At 35.1% G+C, this 18,471-nt stretch overlaps 3 protein-coding genes and 3 long non-coding RNA genes across 6 annotated transcripts; 3 read left to right on the top strand and 3 right to left on the bottom strand.

Annotated features, from left to right (window-relative positions):
• Nucleotides 1-261: 261 nt before the first annotated feature.
• On the top strand, nt 262-2,743 carry Adi1 (acireductone dioxygenase 1). Its single transcript, XM_075305052.1, has 5 exons — nt 262-483; nt 1,827-1,904; nt 1,976-2,103; nt 2,171-2,264; nt 2,333-2,743. The coding sequence occupies exons 1-5, from the start codon at nt 361-363 to the stop codon at nt 2,468-2,470; spliced, it is 561 nt and encodes a 186-aa protein (XP_075161167.1). The 5' UTR covers nt 262-360; the 3' UTR covers nt 2,471-2,743.
• On the bottom strand, nt 376-1,022 carry LOC142233994 (uncharacterized). Its single transcript, XR_012721534.1, has 2 exons — nt 677-1,022; nt 376-592 (listed from the first exon to the last, which is right to left on the bottom strand). It is a non-coding gene; the product is annotated as an uncharacterized LOC142233994 (long non-coding RNA).
• A 1,011-nt stretch (nt 2,744-3,754) lies between the features above and the next one.
• Nucleotides 3,755-7,442, top strand: Pgm1 (phosphoglucose mutase 1). Its single transcript, XM_075305051.1, has 7 exons — nt 3,755-4,108; nt 4,180-4,296; nt 4,363-4,527; nt 4,601-4,682; nt 5,730-6,277; nt 6,338-7,008; nt 7,072-7,442. Exons 2-7 carry the CDS (start codon nt 4,219-4,221, stop codon nt 7,208-7,210), a joined length of 1,683 nt encoding a protein of 560 aa, XP_075161166.1. The 5' UTR covers nt 3,755-4,108; nt 4,180-4,218; the 3' UTR covers nt 7,211-7,442.
• Strump (WASH complex subunit strump) lies at nt 7,409-13,248 on the bottom strand. The gene is made up of 6 exons (XM_075305050.1): nt 13,042-13,248; nt 12,453-12,747; nt 11,063-12,286; nt 9,604-10,997; nt 7,660-8,031; nt 7,409-7,601 (listed from the first exon to the last, which is right to left on the bottom strand). The coding sequence occupies exons 1-6, from the start codon at nt 13,161-13,163 to the stop codon at nt 7,445-7,447; spliced, it is 3,564 nt and encodes a 1,187-aa protein (XP_075161165.1). The 5' UTR covers nt 13,164-13,248; the 3' UTR covers nt 7,409-7,444.
• Nucleotides 13,249-13,781: 533 nt separating this feature from the next.
• On the top strand, nt 13,782-14,166 carry LOC142233989 (uncharacterized). Its single transcript, XR_012721533.1, has 2 exons — nt 13,782-13,895; nt 13,953-14,166. It is a non-coding gene; the product is annotated as an uncharacterized LOC142233989 (long non-coding RNA).
• A 562-nt stretch (nt 14,167-14,728) lies between these two features.
• LOC142233988 (uncharacterized) lies at nt 14,729-15,633 on the bottom strand. The gene is made up of 2 exons (XR_012721532.1): nt 15,489-15,633; nt 14,729-15,424 (listed from the first exon to the last, which is right to left on the bottom strand). It is a non-coding gene; the product is annotated as an uncharacterized LOC142233988 (long non-coding RNA).
• Nucleotides 15,634-18,471: the final 2,838 nt, after the last annotated feature.

Genomic DNA, 18,471 nt, shown 5'->3' with positions numbered 1-18,471 from the left:
CTATAGGCCAATTTTCAAGGGTGGATACCTCGAAAACTACACTTTTCCGACAAAATTTTGACTTAATAATTTCTCTTAAAAATGTACTTTTTTTCATTTTCTCTTTAATATGCCTTTTCCTACCCAAAAAGAAAGATGAGATATCCTCATATTCTTGTTTTCTTAAAGAAAAATTTACCTTATACACCCTATAATGCACAAAGCTTTACTTGCTGGCAATATTATTTTAAAACATTCCTTAAATCTGGTATCTCTCCGTCGATAGTTTATAAAGGTTATCATCTGTTGAATGGTACAATAGAACTATCGCCATATCGCCGATTTGATATAGTTTTATTTTATTTATAAATATATGCAAAAATGGTGAAGGCATGGTTTATGGACAATGAAATTACTGATCAGCGTTTGGAACATCATCGCAATCCACCAGCATTTATTGGATTAGATGAATTATTTAAAAAAACAGGGGTAGAATATTTTCTGGTATGTACATTTTATAGTATGTACTCTCTAGCTTGTTATTTACGATGGTTTGACGATATCAATGCGTATGTGTGTGGAAACTACGCTGTAGATACAAGAGAGTTGTGATCTGAAAAGAGATTTGTATTGAAAAGATGTATCACTATGGTAGATAATAGAGGTGTGCACGTGACAAGAAATTGTTGTGACTCACGCTCATGTCAACGGCGTCCAATATGACCTAAAAATGTCTGTTGGTTTGGCTGTGGCGACAGATTCTTTTTTGATTTATGTCAAATACTTGCAAAGTATAAACCATGATACAATGATTATAAGGTAGCCTTATTCCGTCAGGTGACTTTGAACGGCTCATCATAATGTCAAAAATATTGTTGACATTTTTAAATTATGTTGTAATTAACGTCTTAAATTTAAATTGTATTTGAAATTCGGAGAAACAAAATTCAACGGAAAATGCGAAAGTGTTGTCTGGATACAGAAATTCCAAAATTATTGCACGCGTTTGAATATTTCCACTCACAATGTATTTCCATACCAAACAAAAAAACATTTCTCATGAGCAACACAAAATCAAAACAAACATTTTTGTATTTGTTTATTTACTTTTTACCGACATTTAGTTTGACGTTGTTATGAGCTGCTTTTATGTTTTTGTTGTTATTTTTGTTCTACAGAGGCTACCTTACAATCATTGTATCATGGTATAAACGACATTTAAATTTTTTGACAAATGAATTAAGTCCATTTTATTGTCCGAAAAAATCGACTTCTTGAACTTTAACAAAAAATCGAGTTTGAGTTGAAGAGGAATGTAAGCCAAAAAGTCGAAAGTCGTTGATATCAAAGTCGACGTTTCAATAATCCCAACATTTATAAAAAGTCGAAAAGTTGAAAATTTTTCAACGCTTCTCAGATACACTACAAATAAGTTCTGTTGAAGAAAATGACTTTTAAGTAGACAAGAATGGTAGTTTTATTAGATGAACCGATGAAGGTATCGATGTTATTGGAGGGCAATGGAAACTTAAATTTATAATTTCCACTAAACCATGTTTGATAATGGCGTTAAATGCCAAGCATGACGCTTGACTTGTCAAAGCCTCATGTAGCGCTAAAAATATTATTCCTTAAAGCCGTTACTAAGAAAATCAAACATTTTCACGTTTACTTCTTTCTATTTTGTTTAAAATTTTGTTAAGTTACTCAATGTATGCTTTGAACTATTTCCTCCATTGATTATATATATTTGACGTTCCACTTTACCAACGTCGTTTTACCTTCTTCGTCCTTTCTATGGTTATATGTATTAAAATACAAATTATTTGCCTTTAATATAATTACAGATCAACGCTGATAATTATCAAAATGACAATGTTCTTCAAGATTTGCGTAAAAATAGAAACTATACTTATGAAGACGAGGTAAAATTCGAAATACAACATCATGTATTTAAAAATATTATACATTATAAAATATTGAAACTATATTCCAGATAACATGTTCTGAAAAATGTCTTCCTGATTATGCCAATAAGCTAAAATCATTTTTTACTGAACATTTGCACACCGATGAGGAAATCCGTTTAGTATTGGATGGTTCGGGCTATTTCGATGTTAGAGAGTAAATGACTATTTTTAAAAATAAACTAAATAAATACATAGTTTATAATTTATATTTTTTATTTCAGCAACGAAGAAAATTGGATTCGTATTGCCGTAACTAAAGGAGATTTAATCATAATTCCGGCGGGCATCTATCATCGTTTCACTTTGGACTCCAATGTAAGGCCTATACCTTAAATTCTATATGGAAAAAATATTTCTAATATGTATTTTACATTCCTTAATAGAATTATGTGAAAGCAAAACGGTACTTTGTTGGTGAACCTGTTTGGGTGCCATACAACCGTCCTGCTGATGATATGGACTGTCGCAAAGAATATTTGAAACACCAATCAGAGGGTTTTTCCAGATTAAACAACATTTAGAGAATTTAAATATTAGTGGTATCGCATTAAGGCCGGTGCTAAGTTCGTGTTTCAAATTTTGCACATTTAATTTTGGTTTGCACTAGTAAAACACAAACTTAATACTGGCGTTTAGTATGGAAAATCTATTTGGATCAACAGATGATTCTTCGTTTTAATTTTGGTCGATTTTCATTACAATTTTACTAAAAAATTTTTTTTTTTTAGAATCAATTTTTATTTTTTGTAATAAATTGAGATATAGATGCTAAAAACCAACTTGCAAAAGTAAAATTCCCCTCCCGTTATTTGAAGTTCAAAAATCCCACAGGGAGCGAAAATCTTTCACAATTCTTTAGAAGTTCAATAGTATATCATAAAGGACGAGAGCATTGTTCTTTGCTGCAGAAATATCCTAATTCCGGTACAAAGTTCGTATTTCGCAGGTGAAAAAATCACGGTTCCTACTTAGACAGTTTATGCATTAAATATGTATAATTGTCATTTCATATTATTATTATTTAAAGTCTTTGAGGCCGGCGCACATTCAATACGCGCTCAAAAAACACGTTTCGAAAAAAGTTGAAACGTATATAATTATATGATTGTTTTCATTTTTTCGGCTTCATTATGTTTGAACATAAAACCTCATTCACATTACACATTTACAATACACTTTAGCTAGATTGCAACCGCCATTTGACTTATAGAAAAGGGATTTCAAATCCACTTTTAGTAGATTTCGAGCGTAATGTGAATGAGCTATAAAAGATTGTCCTATTCATTCTTCTGGAAAAGGCTTTTAAGTACGAGCTTTAACAAAACACGTCCGCTCCTAACCAAGACTTTAGTAGTACCTATATGTCTTGGTACAACGAAAGCCTCCCGAGTAAACATTGAGAGATCTAATTAGATGTGATCAGATACGAAAATTGGTAAGATATGATTACGTTTAATTGCTATAGAATTAAATCTGGTCAGATATCGTCCCCACCAGACCCTTAAAGTGGAGACGATGTCCGCTACGAAAAACAGAATGTTTTCACGGTTCCTTTTTCGACTCGAATGATTCTTGAAAGATGAAATGTTGCGCAATTAACATATATTTTGAATATTATCTGGAAATTTTTCATCTAGTATTTAACAGGATTGGATAAAAGTGTAATTAGTTGTAGAGTTTTGCTAGAAAACCCTAACATTGTACCTACCGTTACGTGTTGAATTCATTTGGCACAGGGTCTTTTATTTGGAGTGGTGACAAAAAACAACTCTGTTTCCAATTTGAACAGCTGATTTACCGGGGTTAAGAACGAATATCAAAATTTGTTTGTTGACATTCTGAAAACAAATAAAATTGGTTTTAAAAGTATAAAACCAGTCTTGTGGCGACTTTGAAACTTATTTCCTATCATTTTGGTTAACAACACAAACAATCCATTAACATGAATGAGTGTGGACGACCCAATTAATTTCACTAACAGCACTTCTATCAATAATGGTTCGCCGGCATTCTGATGTAGACAACATCAAATGACCTTTGTCAATGACATCGAAATCAGCTGCGGGCGGACTATTTGATAGAAAGCACACAAAATAAAGCAGTGCATAGTTATCATTAGAGTACTCTAGAAGCACAAAAGAAAAATCCAAATTTTTCGGGTAAGCGTTGTGACAAAAATAAAACTATGGAAATATGTGCATATGAATCGATGATGAAAATTATCTATTAGGTATTATTCGTCGAGCAAATTGTAGCAGCTTTGAAAAAAATGTCTCTTACACCAGAAAGTGTAACTACAACTGTATACGAGGGTCAAAAACCTGGTACCAGTGGATTACGCAAAAAGGTAGAATTGAAACACTTTCCTGTTTGTACTTAAAATAAGGACCTTTCTCTTTTTTGCATATACTAGGTGAAAGTTTTTACCCAACCCAACTATACGGAAAATTTCGTGCAATGTATTCTAGATGCCAATGGTGATACTCTCAAAGGTTCCACGTTAGTTGTGGGCGGTGATGGACGTTATTACTGCAAGGAAGCTGCGGAATTAATTATACGCATGTGTGCTGCCAATGGAGTAAGTCATTAAATGATATGATACATTTCTAAAATGGATAGATAATCTTATACTTTTCACAATGTAAACGTAGGTTTCAAAATTACTCGTAGGACAGAATGGTATTCTCTCCACTCCCGCAGTTTCAAGTTTAATTCGACATCATAAGGCATTGGGTAAGTGTTTCATCTTTTTGTATCTCTGTGAAATTTGAAAGTGTATTAATCTCAGGATTTATAGTTAGGTTAGGTTAGGTTAGGTGGCAGCCCGATGTATCAGGCTCACTTAGACTATTCAGTCCATTGTGATACCACATTGGTGAACTTCTCTCTTATCACTGAGTGCTGCCCGATTCCATGTTAAGCTCAATGACAAGGGACCTCCTTTTTATAGCCGAGTCCGAACGGCGTTCCACATTGCAGTGAAACCACTTAGAGAAGCTTTGAAACCCTCAGAAATGTCACCAGCATTACTGAGGTGGGATAATCCACCGCTGAAAAACTTTTTGGTGTTCGGTCGAAGCAGGAATCGAACCCACGACCTTGTGTATGCAAGGCGGGCATGCTAACCATTGCACCACGGTGGTTTATAGTTTATTTGTTATCAATTTAGCATGAATTGCTTTGTTCACCTCGTCATGGTGCACACCGAATATAAATGAATACATTTCAGTTTACCTGAAAAACTTTATCTTATCTTTAATTGATATTTTGCAAATGTACATGCATTTACTAAAAGCCAGCGTATTCTGACTTATTCCAAAGTGCTAAATAGAACAATAACAAACCCGATTTATGTTAATTAATGACGAAAATCTAGATGAAGAAGACGTACTCATCAATCGAATAAAATCATCTGCTTTGAATTGGACCGGATATTAAATATTGAAAATGAAAACGGAACACAATGCAGGCCTTAGGACGTATATATTTTCCTAACCGATTCCTCCGATAAAAGGCTTAAAGTAGAATGGTGTACGTAGAATTCAACATACGGATAACACGGCAAGAAATGTCTCGTCTACGAATCGAATCTGCGAATCAACCAAATGACTTCCTATTAGAACGAAAATGCTAGATTACAAGAGATTTAAAAAGAAGATAAAAAAACTTCTATGCTAGTTAATAAGTTTGAAACTTCATGATATGACCCCTTTATAGAAATAAAATAGTCAATTACGATTACTAGAAAAAAAAAACTGAACAAACAACATGTATTTGCAGGTGGTATTGTCCTAACAGCTTCCCACAATCCTGGTGGTCCCGAAAATGATTTCGGCATTAAATTTAACTGTGAAAATGGCGGCCCTGCTCCTGATAGTGTCACAAATAAAATCTATCAATTATCTACAGGAATCAAAGAATATAAAATCGTCAAAAGTCTTCCAGTGGATATTACAAAAGTGGGCACAACTACTCATAAGGTAAACAATCAAGATTTCGTGGTTGAGGTTATAGATTCGGTAGCCAATTATGTGAACCACATGAAAGAGATTTTCGATTTTGCCAAATTAAGAGATTATGTGACTGGTAAAACAAGCGGTAAACCATTAAAAATGCGCATTGACTCCTTGAATGGTGTTACCGGTTCATATGTGAGGGAAATTTTTTTGAACTGCTTGGGTGCCAGTGAACAATCGGTTGTTCATACAACACCTTTGCCCGATTTTGGTGGTCTCCATCCAGATCCTAACTTAACATATGCTAAAGATTTGGTAGATGCTGTTGCCAGCGGTGATTACGATATTGGTGCTGCGTTCGATGGTGACGGTGTAAGTATAAATATGCCGAATTCAATCATTTAGTTTATTTTAAAATTTAAAATTTTTAAGGATCGCAATATGATCATTGGTCATAAGGCTTTCTTCGTTACACCCAGTGATTCTTTGGCTGTTATTGCCCATTATCTAGAATGTATACCTTATTTCCAAAAAAATGGTGTCCAAGGATTTGCCAGAAGTATGCCCACAGCTTCAGCTGTCGATTTAGTTGGCAAGAAAATGGGAAAGGAGGTTTTTGAAGTACCTACTGGCTGGAAATATTTCGGCAATTTGATGGATGCTGGTCGCTTGTGTCTTTGCGGAGAGGAGAGCTTTGGTACTGGATCCAATCACATACGTGAAAAAGATGGTATTTGGGCTGTTTTGGCTTGGTTATCCATAATGGAACATACCGGCAAGGGTATTGAAGATATTTTGAAAAATCACTGGTCTATTTATGGCCGCAACTATTTTACACGATATGACTACGAAGAATGCGAACTGGATCCTTGCAATGACATGATGGCTAACATGGAGAAAACCATCACAGATGCTTCCTTTGTGGGAAAAGAATTTTCAAGTGGAGGTAAAAGTTATAAAGTAAAAGTTGCTGATAATTTCTCCTACACCGACCCCGTCGACAAATCGTTGGCCACAAAACAAGGTTTGCGCATAGTATTTGAAGATGGTAGCCGTATTGTTATGCGTCTTAGTGGTACTGGCAGCTCTGGTGCTACAGTGCGGTAAGTACGAAATGCATTATGCTTTGTTGAAAGATTTCAATGAATTCTTTTTCTCACTCATAGTTTATACATTGATTCTTATGAAAAGGACAACGTTCTGGGTCAAGCGAGTGTTATGCTTAAACCTTTAATTGATATTGCCTTAGAAATATCCCAATTACCGAAATTTACCGGGCGCAATGCTCCCACCGTTATTACATAAGTACATACTAATAAGATACAAATTTACATTAATTGGTATAGTAAAAGAACTACCTCATTTTCATTGGGGCACAACTTTATAGTTTTTTTTTCTTTTTAGTTCTCTTTACTTTTATCATTTTTGTTGTTCACATTCGTATATTGTTAAATGCATTTGTCCTATATATATATCGAATATATTTAATAAAAAACAGGTACATTAAATAAAACTACGCAAAATATATTTTAAAAAAGTTCAATTTTTAATACTTAGACCTAAATACTCATATTGGTTCAGAATGATAACGGGCAAACGTTCTATCAGTACAGAACGTGGTAACTGGGACTTGCGCATAAACATTTCCAAAAAATGTAATGTTGTTATTACCTCCGGGCATAGTTCATGTTTCGCGCTAGCCAGAAATGTTTCCATCAAATACTATCTAATTACAAACAAAACAATTTACTTACCTCAGGTTCGTTTCAACTAATACTGCAACATACTGGCACAAATATGTTAACAGCATAATTTTGACATCTCTATGAAATTGTTGCAATATGGTTAATAGACCTACTAACAGAGGACCAGCATCCAATGAATCTTTGTGGGATTTAACGACAAGACTTTGTATTTGTTGCGAAAACTGAAATCGCGATATATGAGCCAATATAAAGAGGAAAAAGAAAAGTGAGATACTATGGGTGTTCTTTGTGAGAATAAAAACTTCTTCTAGCGGTTCGTATGAGCCAGTGTACAATAGATACTCTTTTACATCAACCAAAAGCGACGTATCTTTAAACTTTTGTTGTGTCTCCTTATTCTCCAATTCATTCAGCAGCGATCTGAAATGAAACAATAATAAAAATTTTACATTAGATGTGTTGTTTTCACATTAAAATAATAACTAAATGGTAAAATTCGAAGCATTATTTCACAATGATAATATTGATGTCACAACGCATAGTGGTTGGGAAAAATATATCTTTGCAAGAATTGCTCACCAGTTAGACCTTAGATAGGAATATTGGAAAGTTAGACAAGCGTTAAATGCCGAAACCATAAGTTATACACCCAGTCTATTTTTGTTAAATGAAGACTTGTCAGCCGCAAAACCAAGTTGACCAACTTTAGGAAATAGTCCACTTACTGGCAAGCACATAAGCTATAATTGCTCAAAGAAGATACAATTTTAACTCCTTATTAATGGCTAGCTTTTTGCCATGATGTTTGATATTATTCATGTTTAAAATATTTTTAAGGTTATAAAATGTAGGCAAGATTTCTTGTTTGGCTGACAATGCTTTTAACTCTTAGCCAGGTAAGTACAAAGAAAAAATATCACTAGTTTACACTCAAAATGTACACTTGATGTGAGAGTCGACTTTTCTTATCTATTTTGATCTGCTGAATTCGAAAAAAAAAAGTTTAAAAATTGTGTATGGAACAGTTTTTGAGATATCCCGTTATTTTTACTTTTTCGTTCTTTTTTCATTAAACAAATTATATTTCGAGTTAGAAATGTCCGATTATTTGGTACTTAAATGAAAGGTTTAAGATGACGAATAATCATGTATAATTGGATCTGTGATAAGTCAAGTGGTTTAAAAACCATCGATGCGAAAAAGCCAAATCTAAAAAAAAATCGTATTTTACAATGAACTCACCTCACCACTCTCCCACACAATAATACATTTCTCTGTGGCCGAGAGGCATTTTTGTGTGGGTGAGTTGCTCATATTTGCATGATTTGGATTTGTTCACGCAATTGCTTATAACTTTTACATTTTTCGGTCGTTTTCTTCTAGTTGGTTTTATTACTCACGTTAGAGTATCATTTATACGACCATTTTCTTAATGGTTTATACTTTTCTGGCGGAAAAGGTCCATTGTTAAATACTATTTTTTTGAAAATTTGGCTTTTCGCATCGATATTTTTTGAACCACTTAACCTATCACAGATCCAATTATAAACGATTATTCGTCATCTTAATACCTTTCCTTTAAGTACCAACAACGATATAATCGGAGATTTCTAACTCGAGATATAATTTGTTTAGTGAAAAAAGAGCGAAAAACTAAAAATAACGGGATATCTCAAAAACTGTTCCATAAAAATTTTTTGAATTCAGCAGATAAAAATACATAAGAAAAGTTGCCTCTCATCAAGTGTACATAAAAAAAATTTGTAAACTAGTGTATTTTTTCTTCAATCACGAAATTAATTAATTAATTAATTTTTTTATTGAAGTTTCTTCAGTCACAGAAATGATAGTATCAATGTCAATAAAAAATGTATTGATCCAATTAAAAATGTCTGTTTCAATTAAAAAATTTGTTGAACCACTTAAATCTTTAAGATTTTAATTGGAAAAATTTTGCTGATAAGTAAATTCATTATAAATAAATTAATTTACCTGTTAAATGTTTCCAAAGATGATTCCAAATTTTTAGCATTCACTTTACTACTGCGGTTGAGCTCAAATGCCAATTTTTGTCGCAATATCTGTTTATGACCTACTTCCAAAATCCAATCTACCATGGTGGGCCAAACTTTAAGCCATCTTTGGTGGTAGGTCGCATAGAATTTCAAAGGATTTGAAGCGTATAGTCCCGGAAAATCTTTCGATTCAATTTCTATAGTTAATTGAGACAAAGCCGAAGACCACATCTTGTCATTTTCTATGTTATACTGTAGTTTTTCTAAATTCTTTTTCAAGTCTGCAACAAACATATAAGTATATAGACGATCCAAGCCAACTAAACCAGCAGGACCAATTGCTTCACGCATCTTATAAAAGAAACGTGAATCCAATACTTCTTTATGGGGCGGTTTCTTGTCATACCATGCTGCTTTTACATCTAAATAAATGGTGTTACGTGGATCAGTACATAGAAGAATCTCATATGCTAATCGCCCTATAAAGTTATTGGACTTGGATAAATCTCCCTGCAAAGGAGGAAATATGGGTATAGGTATTGTCGTCGATTGATACTTAGATTGCCAGTTTTGTATTTTATTACGCAAAAATGCATTGCATTCTCTTTCAACATTATAGTTGATTACACGGTTAGACTCTTCTTGTAATAATTTCAAGCCATGTACGTTAAGATAATCCTGGATGTATTCAAAGGATCTACGATAACCATCCATAGTTTTGGCAAGTAGCTCCAATTTCGTTTCTAGTTCTATGGTGGGATTTTTCTGTTTGCTACTTGCGGTACTGGGTGAAAATATTAAACCTACATTGAAGGCATTTGCTAAATGCTTGACCAATTCCTTGCGAATGCCGTCTTCCAGTAGTTGTTTGGGATCCAATTCAATGACACCTACCAGAGTTTTTTTCATCATTAGAATCCCTTCAGTGAAAACCGATATTGAATGCGTCAATTTCGCAACCGTATAGCGGTCTTCGAATTGTGCATATTCTTTGAGTTTTTCTTTTTCCAAGCGCGTGGGGAGTTCTTTTAGAACATCCGTTTGTAATTGAATGATACGAGCCATTAAATTGAACATCGACTCGGGTATTATTTGTAAAACCTTTCTCATATAGTTGGCCAATTCTGTACTATAGTAATTCGATACTGAAACTAAATCTTCAGATTTTGCTTGATTAATTCGCATTAATGGAATTTCCAATGCACTGGCTTGTTTGAGAAATGCTGCTCTTAAACGTATAACAGATTTAGGTTGTTTCTTTATTGAATCTTGCATTATAGTTGTGAAGTCACGATCAATAAGATGCCATGCGTAACTAAGGTCACTTATTAATTGTATATTTATGAGAATGTCTTCTTTTACAGTAATGATCTGAAAGCCAAAAAAATTAAGTAACAACAAAATGTACAGCGATGATTGATATTTTATCTACTCACCTGCATCATTCTAGTCAAAAAATCCCTTGTTTCCATCAGATATTGCTTAACTTGCATATTTGATTGTAAATTATGGAATTCTTGGACTTCTTCTAAGGCCTGTATAAGTTGTATCAATGTACGACCTGACACGTTGACATTCTCACAACTTAAGTTTGAAATTTCTTTGTAAATATCGCCAAACCATATTTTCAACTGAGGATTACTTTCTATCTTAGACAATGGTCGTGACCCTGAAAATGCTTCACTCAATTCATTCACACGATCGAGGGCCTCTTTTTTAAAATCATTCCACCTGGTGGATTTTTCTTTCATCAATGTACGCAAAATTTCTTTCACTTCCAATTCCAATTGTGAACAGTTGAGTAACAATAGAAATAAATCAGTTTCTTTATAATCCAAATCAAGCCGCACCATCTTCGTCATCTGTTCGATCCTTTGGGCGACTGGACCTTGGGATATCACATAAATAGCATTGGAGGCATGCGTAAAATACCATCTCAGCAAAAAGTTGCATTGACGTATAAGATTGATTATTTTGGAAATATTTTGCAATACAAAAAAATCGGTTAAAACGCCCTCTCGCAGTATTTCTTGGGATTGCTTCAAGACTTTCTCCATTTTTTCCTTTCGCAATAAACAATGACCTTTGATGGTTGTTGTTTCGATTACAGACAATGCTGTCTTAGCGGCCTTAAAATGATCCCATGCATCAACAAGATTCACTGTTAGCCCCATATAAATCGATACAACCCAATTGTCCGAAAAGAATTTGTCAATTATTTCACGCATTTGGGCCACTTGGGAATGTAGAATCTTTGGAGAAAAGTAAAGACAAACATACAGCATAGCGGCCTGGGTTGATAACGCAGTTGATCTATGATCGGGATGTGGATAAATTTTTAATTGATTATAAATATCATCACATCGCAAACGTCCAATGACCATATCTATAAAGGTTTCATCAAACTTAAAGCGACCAAAATATGATTCTGGATAATTTGTTACGGTATCCTTAATCGTTTTCGTACTTTGATTGTGGCATTTGTTGCTCACATATCCTGTAGATCGTAAAAGCATGCAAACATCATCTATATTACTGTCACTATGGGATTTTGATCCACTATAACGATAATATGATATTAAAAGTCTTTCCCTTATTACACCAGGTATATGAACATCTACAATAAGTAGAATAACACCAAATAGATATAGAGCTTCGCACTGTAGAGAAATAGAAAGAGAAACGGAATACTATTTTTTTGCACAAAAAACGAGACGTTACATCCCGGCAGACTCATTAAGGGTGATGGGATTTGTCGCACTAGCTCTTGTTAGCGAAGAACCCTGATGAAAAATATATCAAATGATACCTCGAATTTATGCTTACCATCAGTTGTTTGCCTTCTTCATCCTGAAGTACGGTCTCCAAAGTTTGTTGAATGTAATATCCTCTATTTAATTCGTCTATGAATTGTTGCAAGTCTTTAGCATATTGATGAGTACTTTCAAAGGCCAAGTAAAAGCGGGTTAAGAGTTCTAAATTATTTTCGCGTACTTCATCATCCAGATCCTGCAAAGCCGCATCCTGTTCAATTTTTAAATCCTGCGCCTCTGCGATTTTCAAGTAACCGAAGTCCATTATTATTTCCCTGTATTTCTCTTGATCCGCTTTTGATTCCATGCTGCAATAAAAAAAAAACAAATCGTATTCATGTCAGTGTAATTTTAATACATAGTTATCTAGTTGATTAAATGCGTCTTCCTGGAACTTCCGTGAGCCCGGCAAAAGTTACTGCATTGATGCGGGATTCAATGAGAATTCACAAATATCGAATTACTGTTTGATTTTGTGGCTTTTTGCTTCATTTAAGACGAGCTAATTATGTCGTTACGATTTTAGTTCCATGAACCGTCATTACATCCCGAAATAAAGAATTTTTTCGGGCTACATTTCAAGTCAGCCGTCATCAACATACCGGAAAATATCAGGAATATAATCCTTGAGACGTAAAATTTCGGCTATTATAGAATTGCCCATTGAAACAATGTAGAGCAAATTCTGCCCACAAGCGTTATTTTCTGCCAAAAATTCCACCATTATTGATATCACAGCTAACAACCAAAGACCATAGGAATAAATAGGAAGATATTAAATGAGGTGTGTTGTGTTATATCGGAGTATCAATTATAACAAAAGCCGTTGAATCAGCTGTGAATTAGGGCTGTCATTCGAGATCGATTTTTATAAATCCCGTTATTCGGGATTTCAAAATATTGAATCCCAGGATTTTTCCAGGATCCGGAATTTTCGGAATTCTTTGAATATTCTAAGCAATAACAATATACAGCATTAAAAAATTGTAGTACATCAAGTAAATTTGGTTAACTTTATAAACAAAAAACATAACAACAGAACATAAGAGTAATGCGCTTTACAGACTATCAGTTATTCCGGACGGAATGTCGGTGTTTGTAAAAAATCTTACAGTGTGTCGGATCAATACGACTTGTCGGCGATGACTAAATAATCGGTAAATGTGTTATCGATCCCATAAACATGCAGCAGTATCGATTATGCCTTCGGACTTAACCCTGCCAGCATTTCAAAGTTCCATTTCAACCTCATCGTTACCACAGACTCGTAAATGTCACTTCAACCATCATGAAAAGGTAAATCAAAAAGTACATGCAAGTAATTTGCCATCCCTACAGTTAAAAAAGCCATTTTTTTTTGTGAAACGCCAAGCGCAAGCAGCTTGTTATATTTTAATTAAATAAAAACGAAAATAAAGTTCTGAAAACATAGATTATACGCTTAAAATTGTGAAAGGTATATTGGTGAACAATTTGGTGATTTTCCAAATGGAATAATGTGATTGTTTTTCAGATATTTTACAGACACGCTGCCTCCATGGAATAAAAACACTGGTTGATAGACGCAGCAACATGTAACTCGCTACTTGTAACTCAACATCATCATTAATGCCAAAAATTATGTTAAATGTAATGTGATAGTGGTATAAATGTTATATTTTTAAGAATTTGTAAATGTTTAATCAAATTAATAAATATCTAAACAAACGTGTTTTACTCGACCACAATGATTCTTTTACAACTATCTTAAAATGCACTTTTTCTGATTGTTTGGAGGGTCCCTTATTGGCGTCGTTCTAAATTGATCTATAAAGGCACCTAATAATTGCACTCATGCGAAAAATTTTTGTAGTAACTTGGCGTGGTACAACTTCTCAATAGTGACGGCGCTTTTCCGACGAGTTTTTGATGTCGTATATGATTGTTTTCGACGTAGTGGGGATTCTCAAAAGAGTCCCCAAATTCAAAAAATGTTGGCAGGGAACTTATAACGTGGCCGATATATGGGATATGTTCGACACGAGCACTGTTGTCCGGAATAAATGATAGTCTGTAAGGCGCATAAATTAAAAAGCAATTTCAAATTGCTACTTAACAAAAAATATGAACACAAAAATAAATTAAAAAAGATTTTAAGTATTTTCTTTTATACTTCAGCCAGCATTTCAAAGTTCCATTTCATCCTCATCGCTACCACAGACTCGTAAATGACACTACAACAATCGCCAACTGTGATGGGGGAAGCATACCTAAAAGTACAAAATGTACATTAAAGTATTTTGCAATCACTATTGTTACAAAAGCCATTTTATATTTATTTATTTATATTTAATAATAAATATAAATATTAAAATAATATAATCAAAACATAATTATCTTATTAAACGTATTAATAAATAAAACTATCAATACAACTTTAAATATCTTAAGGTGAGTACTATGTTCGTATTTTTCACCAAAACACTAAATTAAAAGTACAAAAATCTCTATGAAGACGATTATATTTATAAAAAGTCTTGCGAAATAATGAATGGAAAAGATCTAAGGAATTGATTGTGAACTATTTTGTATTTATAATTAAATTAAATTAAAAAAGTAACCGTGAAAATAAGCGGGTTTTCAGCTTGAAAACTGAACATAGTACTCAGCTTTAAACATTTTTACATGTATAATTCGATTTCCTCCATAATGTTGGTGTCACATAACTATTAATTAATATGCTGGCAATTTGAAATAAATACTTGCTGGCCTGCGTGTTAGAATAGATTCCGGCAAGAGAATTTCACAAAATAACAAACTGATGACGGGATGTAAATTGATGTAATGCACATTTTCATCTAAAAGTTCTTGATATGGGAATTGTTGCACTTTGTTTTAATTGGTTGCTCTTTGAAAGTTTTCTGGAAATTTTCTTTGTTAATTCCTTCGTCATTTTTTCATCGGCCAACATCTTCCAAGAATATTGCATCCAATGATTTTAGTTTTCTGCAAAACAATCGAGTTTAGTGATTTCCATTACGTTTTCATTTCACTTTTTATTTTGGCTTACCAATTATAGTTAATTTTTTGAATTAATTTCAGTCTATTGTCAAAAATATTTCATATTTTTGTATTTCTTCCAACTGACCACGTACTTCGTGGCACAAAATGTATTGAAACCCACAAAATTCGATTTCCTCAAGAACGTTGGTGTCACAAAAGAGTTGAAGAGTTGAATTTTCTCTTTGAAAGCACTAGTTTTGTTAGAGTGCTTCAAACTGAAAAATATCAACCCTTCCATCCTGTTCGAAACCGAAACTTTTTACTATGGTGAGATATCAATTTACTATGGTGAAAAACAATTTTTAATTTGGTGTACTCATTTCTTCAACAAATAAAACTACTTTTTGTTCGTTTTAATAAAATCAAAACATGCCAAGCCTAGTGATGTCGTAAATGTTAAGAAATTTCAACAAATGTCAAATTTCTTACTAGCCCCCTGGGCTTATACTCACCTCGATTTACGTCAAATTTTTACCAATGCTAGTTGTTGTTGTTGTTGTTGTAACAGTTTATTGTGATCTCATCCATTTCATGTTATACGCTTGGTACATCAGCTTGTTGGCAGATCAAGGAACTCTGCGACTAAGATGGGTGTGTCCAGAGTGATCTGGTGGTAAGTCGGGTTGGTTTGGCTGGGCAAGAGAAAAGATGACGCGTGTCGTGTGGCCCTTGGTTGCAAATTGGACAAACGTCAGCTACGCTGCTATCAATCATCGATAAGTAGGAATTGAGGCGGCTGCACTTGCCTGATCTTAATTGGGCCAAAACTACCCTAGTCTGCCGTGGGAGGTCTCTTTCCTCCGGTGCTATGGGCGGTGGTCGGACTCCAAGAACAGGATTAACCTTGTAGCTTCTCACCGCTTCAGCTACAGTATCCTCATGAATCCTGTTCAAACCTGCCTGGTACGCTGCTTGATCTAGAGGCTCTCTTTTATAGCGCTGGATCTCGCGCTCTAGATTATGTATATCAACCCTTACGTTCCTGGGTGGTGGTTGTGTATCCATAAGATGGTGGTTTGGATGATTACTGCGATAACAACCCAGGAGATACTGCTTTGACAACATGTAGTTGTGTCTTGGCACAGGGATGATCTTTGTCTCCACATAAAGGTGATCCAGGGGTGTGCTGCGGAGACACCCAGTCGCAGTTCTAAGAGCAGCGTTCTGGCAGGTTTGTATGTTATTCCACTGCGTATCACTGGTCTGCGGTTTCCACACTGGCGCTGCATAGTTCACCACTGACCGGCCAATTGCCTTATAAGTAGTTAGCAAGGTTTCTTTGTCCGCACCCCAAGTACTGCCGGCTAGTGACTTGAGGACCTTGTTTCTACCACGGAGCTTATTACAAATTGCAGTGGCATGGGCAGATGACCTAAAAAGGCTGTCGAATGTGACCCCAAGAATCTTGGGGTAATTTGTGGTCGGAATTATTACTCCATCGACTCTGATATTCAACTGCCTGCGCACTTCTGCCGTCCATGTAGTAAATAGTGTGGCTGAGGATTTGGTGGGGGATATCCTCAAGTTTCTCGCAGTGAAATAACTGGTAAGATTAGCTATGTAGACGTTCAACCGATCGCAAATGTCATCAACATTGGGCCCAGATGCCAAGATTGTACAGTCATCCGCATATGATACAATCTCGACGCCGTCAGGAGGGGGTGGAATCGAGGACATGTAGAGGTTAAACAGTGCCGGAGATATCACCCCACCTTGGGGAACTCCCTGTTTAACTCTACGCGGTCTTGACTTTCTGTCCCTGAATTCCACGTACGACTGGCGTCCACACATATAATTCAGCACCCAACGCTTCGCTCCTGCCGGTAGGGACGTATTCTCGATGTCCTCAAATAATGTGGCATGGTTGACCGTATCAAATGCTTTCGATAGGTCAAGAGCCACGAGGTCCGTCCTGTGACACGGCCTGGGCTGGTTAAGTCCCTTATTAATATGTGTCGAAATGGCATGTAAGGCTGTTGTCGTACTATGTACCTTACGGAATCCATGTTGATGGTGGGCAGCTGGAAAATTCTCCACAAGGCTGGGGAGGAGTAATGCCTCAAGTGTCTTGGCTACTGGCGAAAGAAGGGATATCGGTCTGTACGATTCACCTTTGCTCGAATCTTTGCCCGGTTTCAGTAGTGGAATCACCCTTCCCATTTTCCAGACATCGGGTATAATGTGTGATTCCAAAGACAAATTGAGGAGTCTGGTCAGGTATTCAACTCCCAGTATTCCCAGATGCTTCAGCATTAGCATTGAAATTCCGTCAGGGCCCAGCGCCTTAGATGGTTTCGCGCTGTTGATGACATTGGTAACTTCGGCTGCAGTAAATTGTGGTGTGTCATCGGCTCGGAGACCACGTACACGACGGGTGGCTCTCCTTTTCGCTCTATCACTCTCGGGATGCTCGACAAACTGTCGGTTGAAGTATTTGGCGCACCTCTTCGGATCAGTCACAGTCACGTCGCCAAATGTGACTCACGTCGCCAAATGTGATCCCATCATCCCTTGTGGAGGGGTTCGAGAGGGCTCTAACTGTTGACCACAATTTACCAGTTCCTGTTCCTAAGTTACATTGCTTCAGGTGCTCTAACCAAGTGTTCCGCAATGCTAGTAAAAAGTTTTGGTTTCGAACAGGTCCGTAGAAATACAATTTTGAGAAAATGCTCTATAAATGTTTAGGAACGAAAATTTACTTTTAAATATTCAAGAAGTAAAATTGGGTGGTAGACATGTTGTCAAAATTGGTAGAATTCTACCAGAAATTGTAGATTTTTTATTGGTTAGAATTTTTGATTGAGAAATAAAATTTTGACACAATTTTCTATAGAAATAAAATTTTGACAAAATTTTCTATAGAAATAAAATTTTCGTTTTGTTTGTTATTGTTGGCTTCTCTTCAATCGTTATTGTTGTTTTTTTTTTATCTCAGCTTAAAGCCATGCATTGACTAAACTACAAGTGTAGCTTAACCAACAGAGGAAAAG

The sequence above is a fragment of the Haematobia irritans genome, chromosome 4, assembly GCF_050003625.1.
Source record: "Haematobia irritans isolate KBUSLIRL chromosome 4, ASM5000362v1, whole genome shotgun sequence".
NCBI classification, from domain to species: Eukaryota; Metazoa; Arthropoda; class Insecta; order Diptera; family Muscidae; genus Haematobia; species Haematobia irritans.
This window is presented reverse-complemented; position numbering and strand designations above follow the sequence as displayed.

Bases quoted from the DNA above. Each gene is read 5' to 3' on its own strand.
- Adi1 (XM_075305052.1), top strand. From the start codon at position 361: ATGGTGAAGGCATGGTTTATGGACAATGAAATTACTGATCAGCGTTTG. The intron at 2,104-2,170 runs GTAAATGACTAT...TTTTTATTTCAG, and splicing joins GGCTATTTCGATGTTAGAGA to CAACGAAGAAAATTGGATTC. The intron at 2,265-2,332 runs GTAAGGCCTATA...ATTCCTTAATAG, and splicing joins GTTTCACTTTGGACTCCAAT to AATTATGTGAAAGCAAAACG.
- Pgm1 (XM_075305051.1), top strand. From the start codon at position 4,219: ATGTCTCTTACACCAGAAAGTGTAACTACAACTGTATACGAGGGTCAA. The intron at 4,528-4,600 runs GTAAGTCATTAA...ATGTAAACGTAG, and splicing joins GCATGTGTGCTGCCAATGGA to GTTTCAAAATTACTCGTAGG. The intron at 6,278-6,337 runs GTAAGTATAAAT...AAAATTTTTAAG, and splicing joins CTGCGTTCGATGGTGACGGT to GATCGCAATATGATCATTGG.
- Strump (XM_075305050.1), bottom strand. From the start codon at position 13,163: ATGGTGGAATTTTTGGCAGAAAATAACGCTTGTGGGCAGAATTTGCTC. The intron at 10,998-11,062 runs GTGAGTAGATAA...TTTGGCTTTCAG, and splicing joins TTTTGACTAGAATGATGCAG to ATCATTACTGTAAAAGAAGA. The intron at 8,032-9,603 runs GTAAATTAATTT...GTTTCATTTCAG, and splicing joins TCTTTGGAAACATTTAACAG to ATCGCTGCTGAATGAATTGG.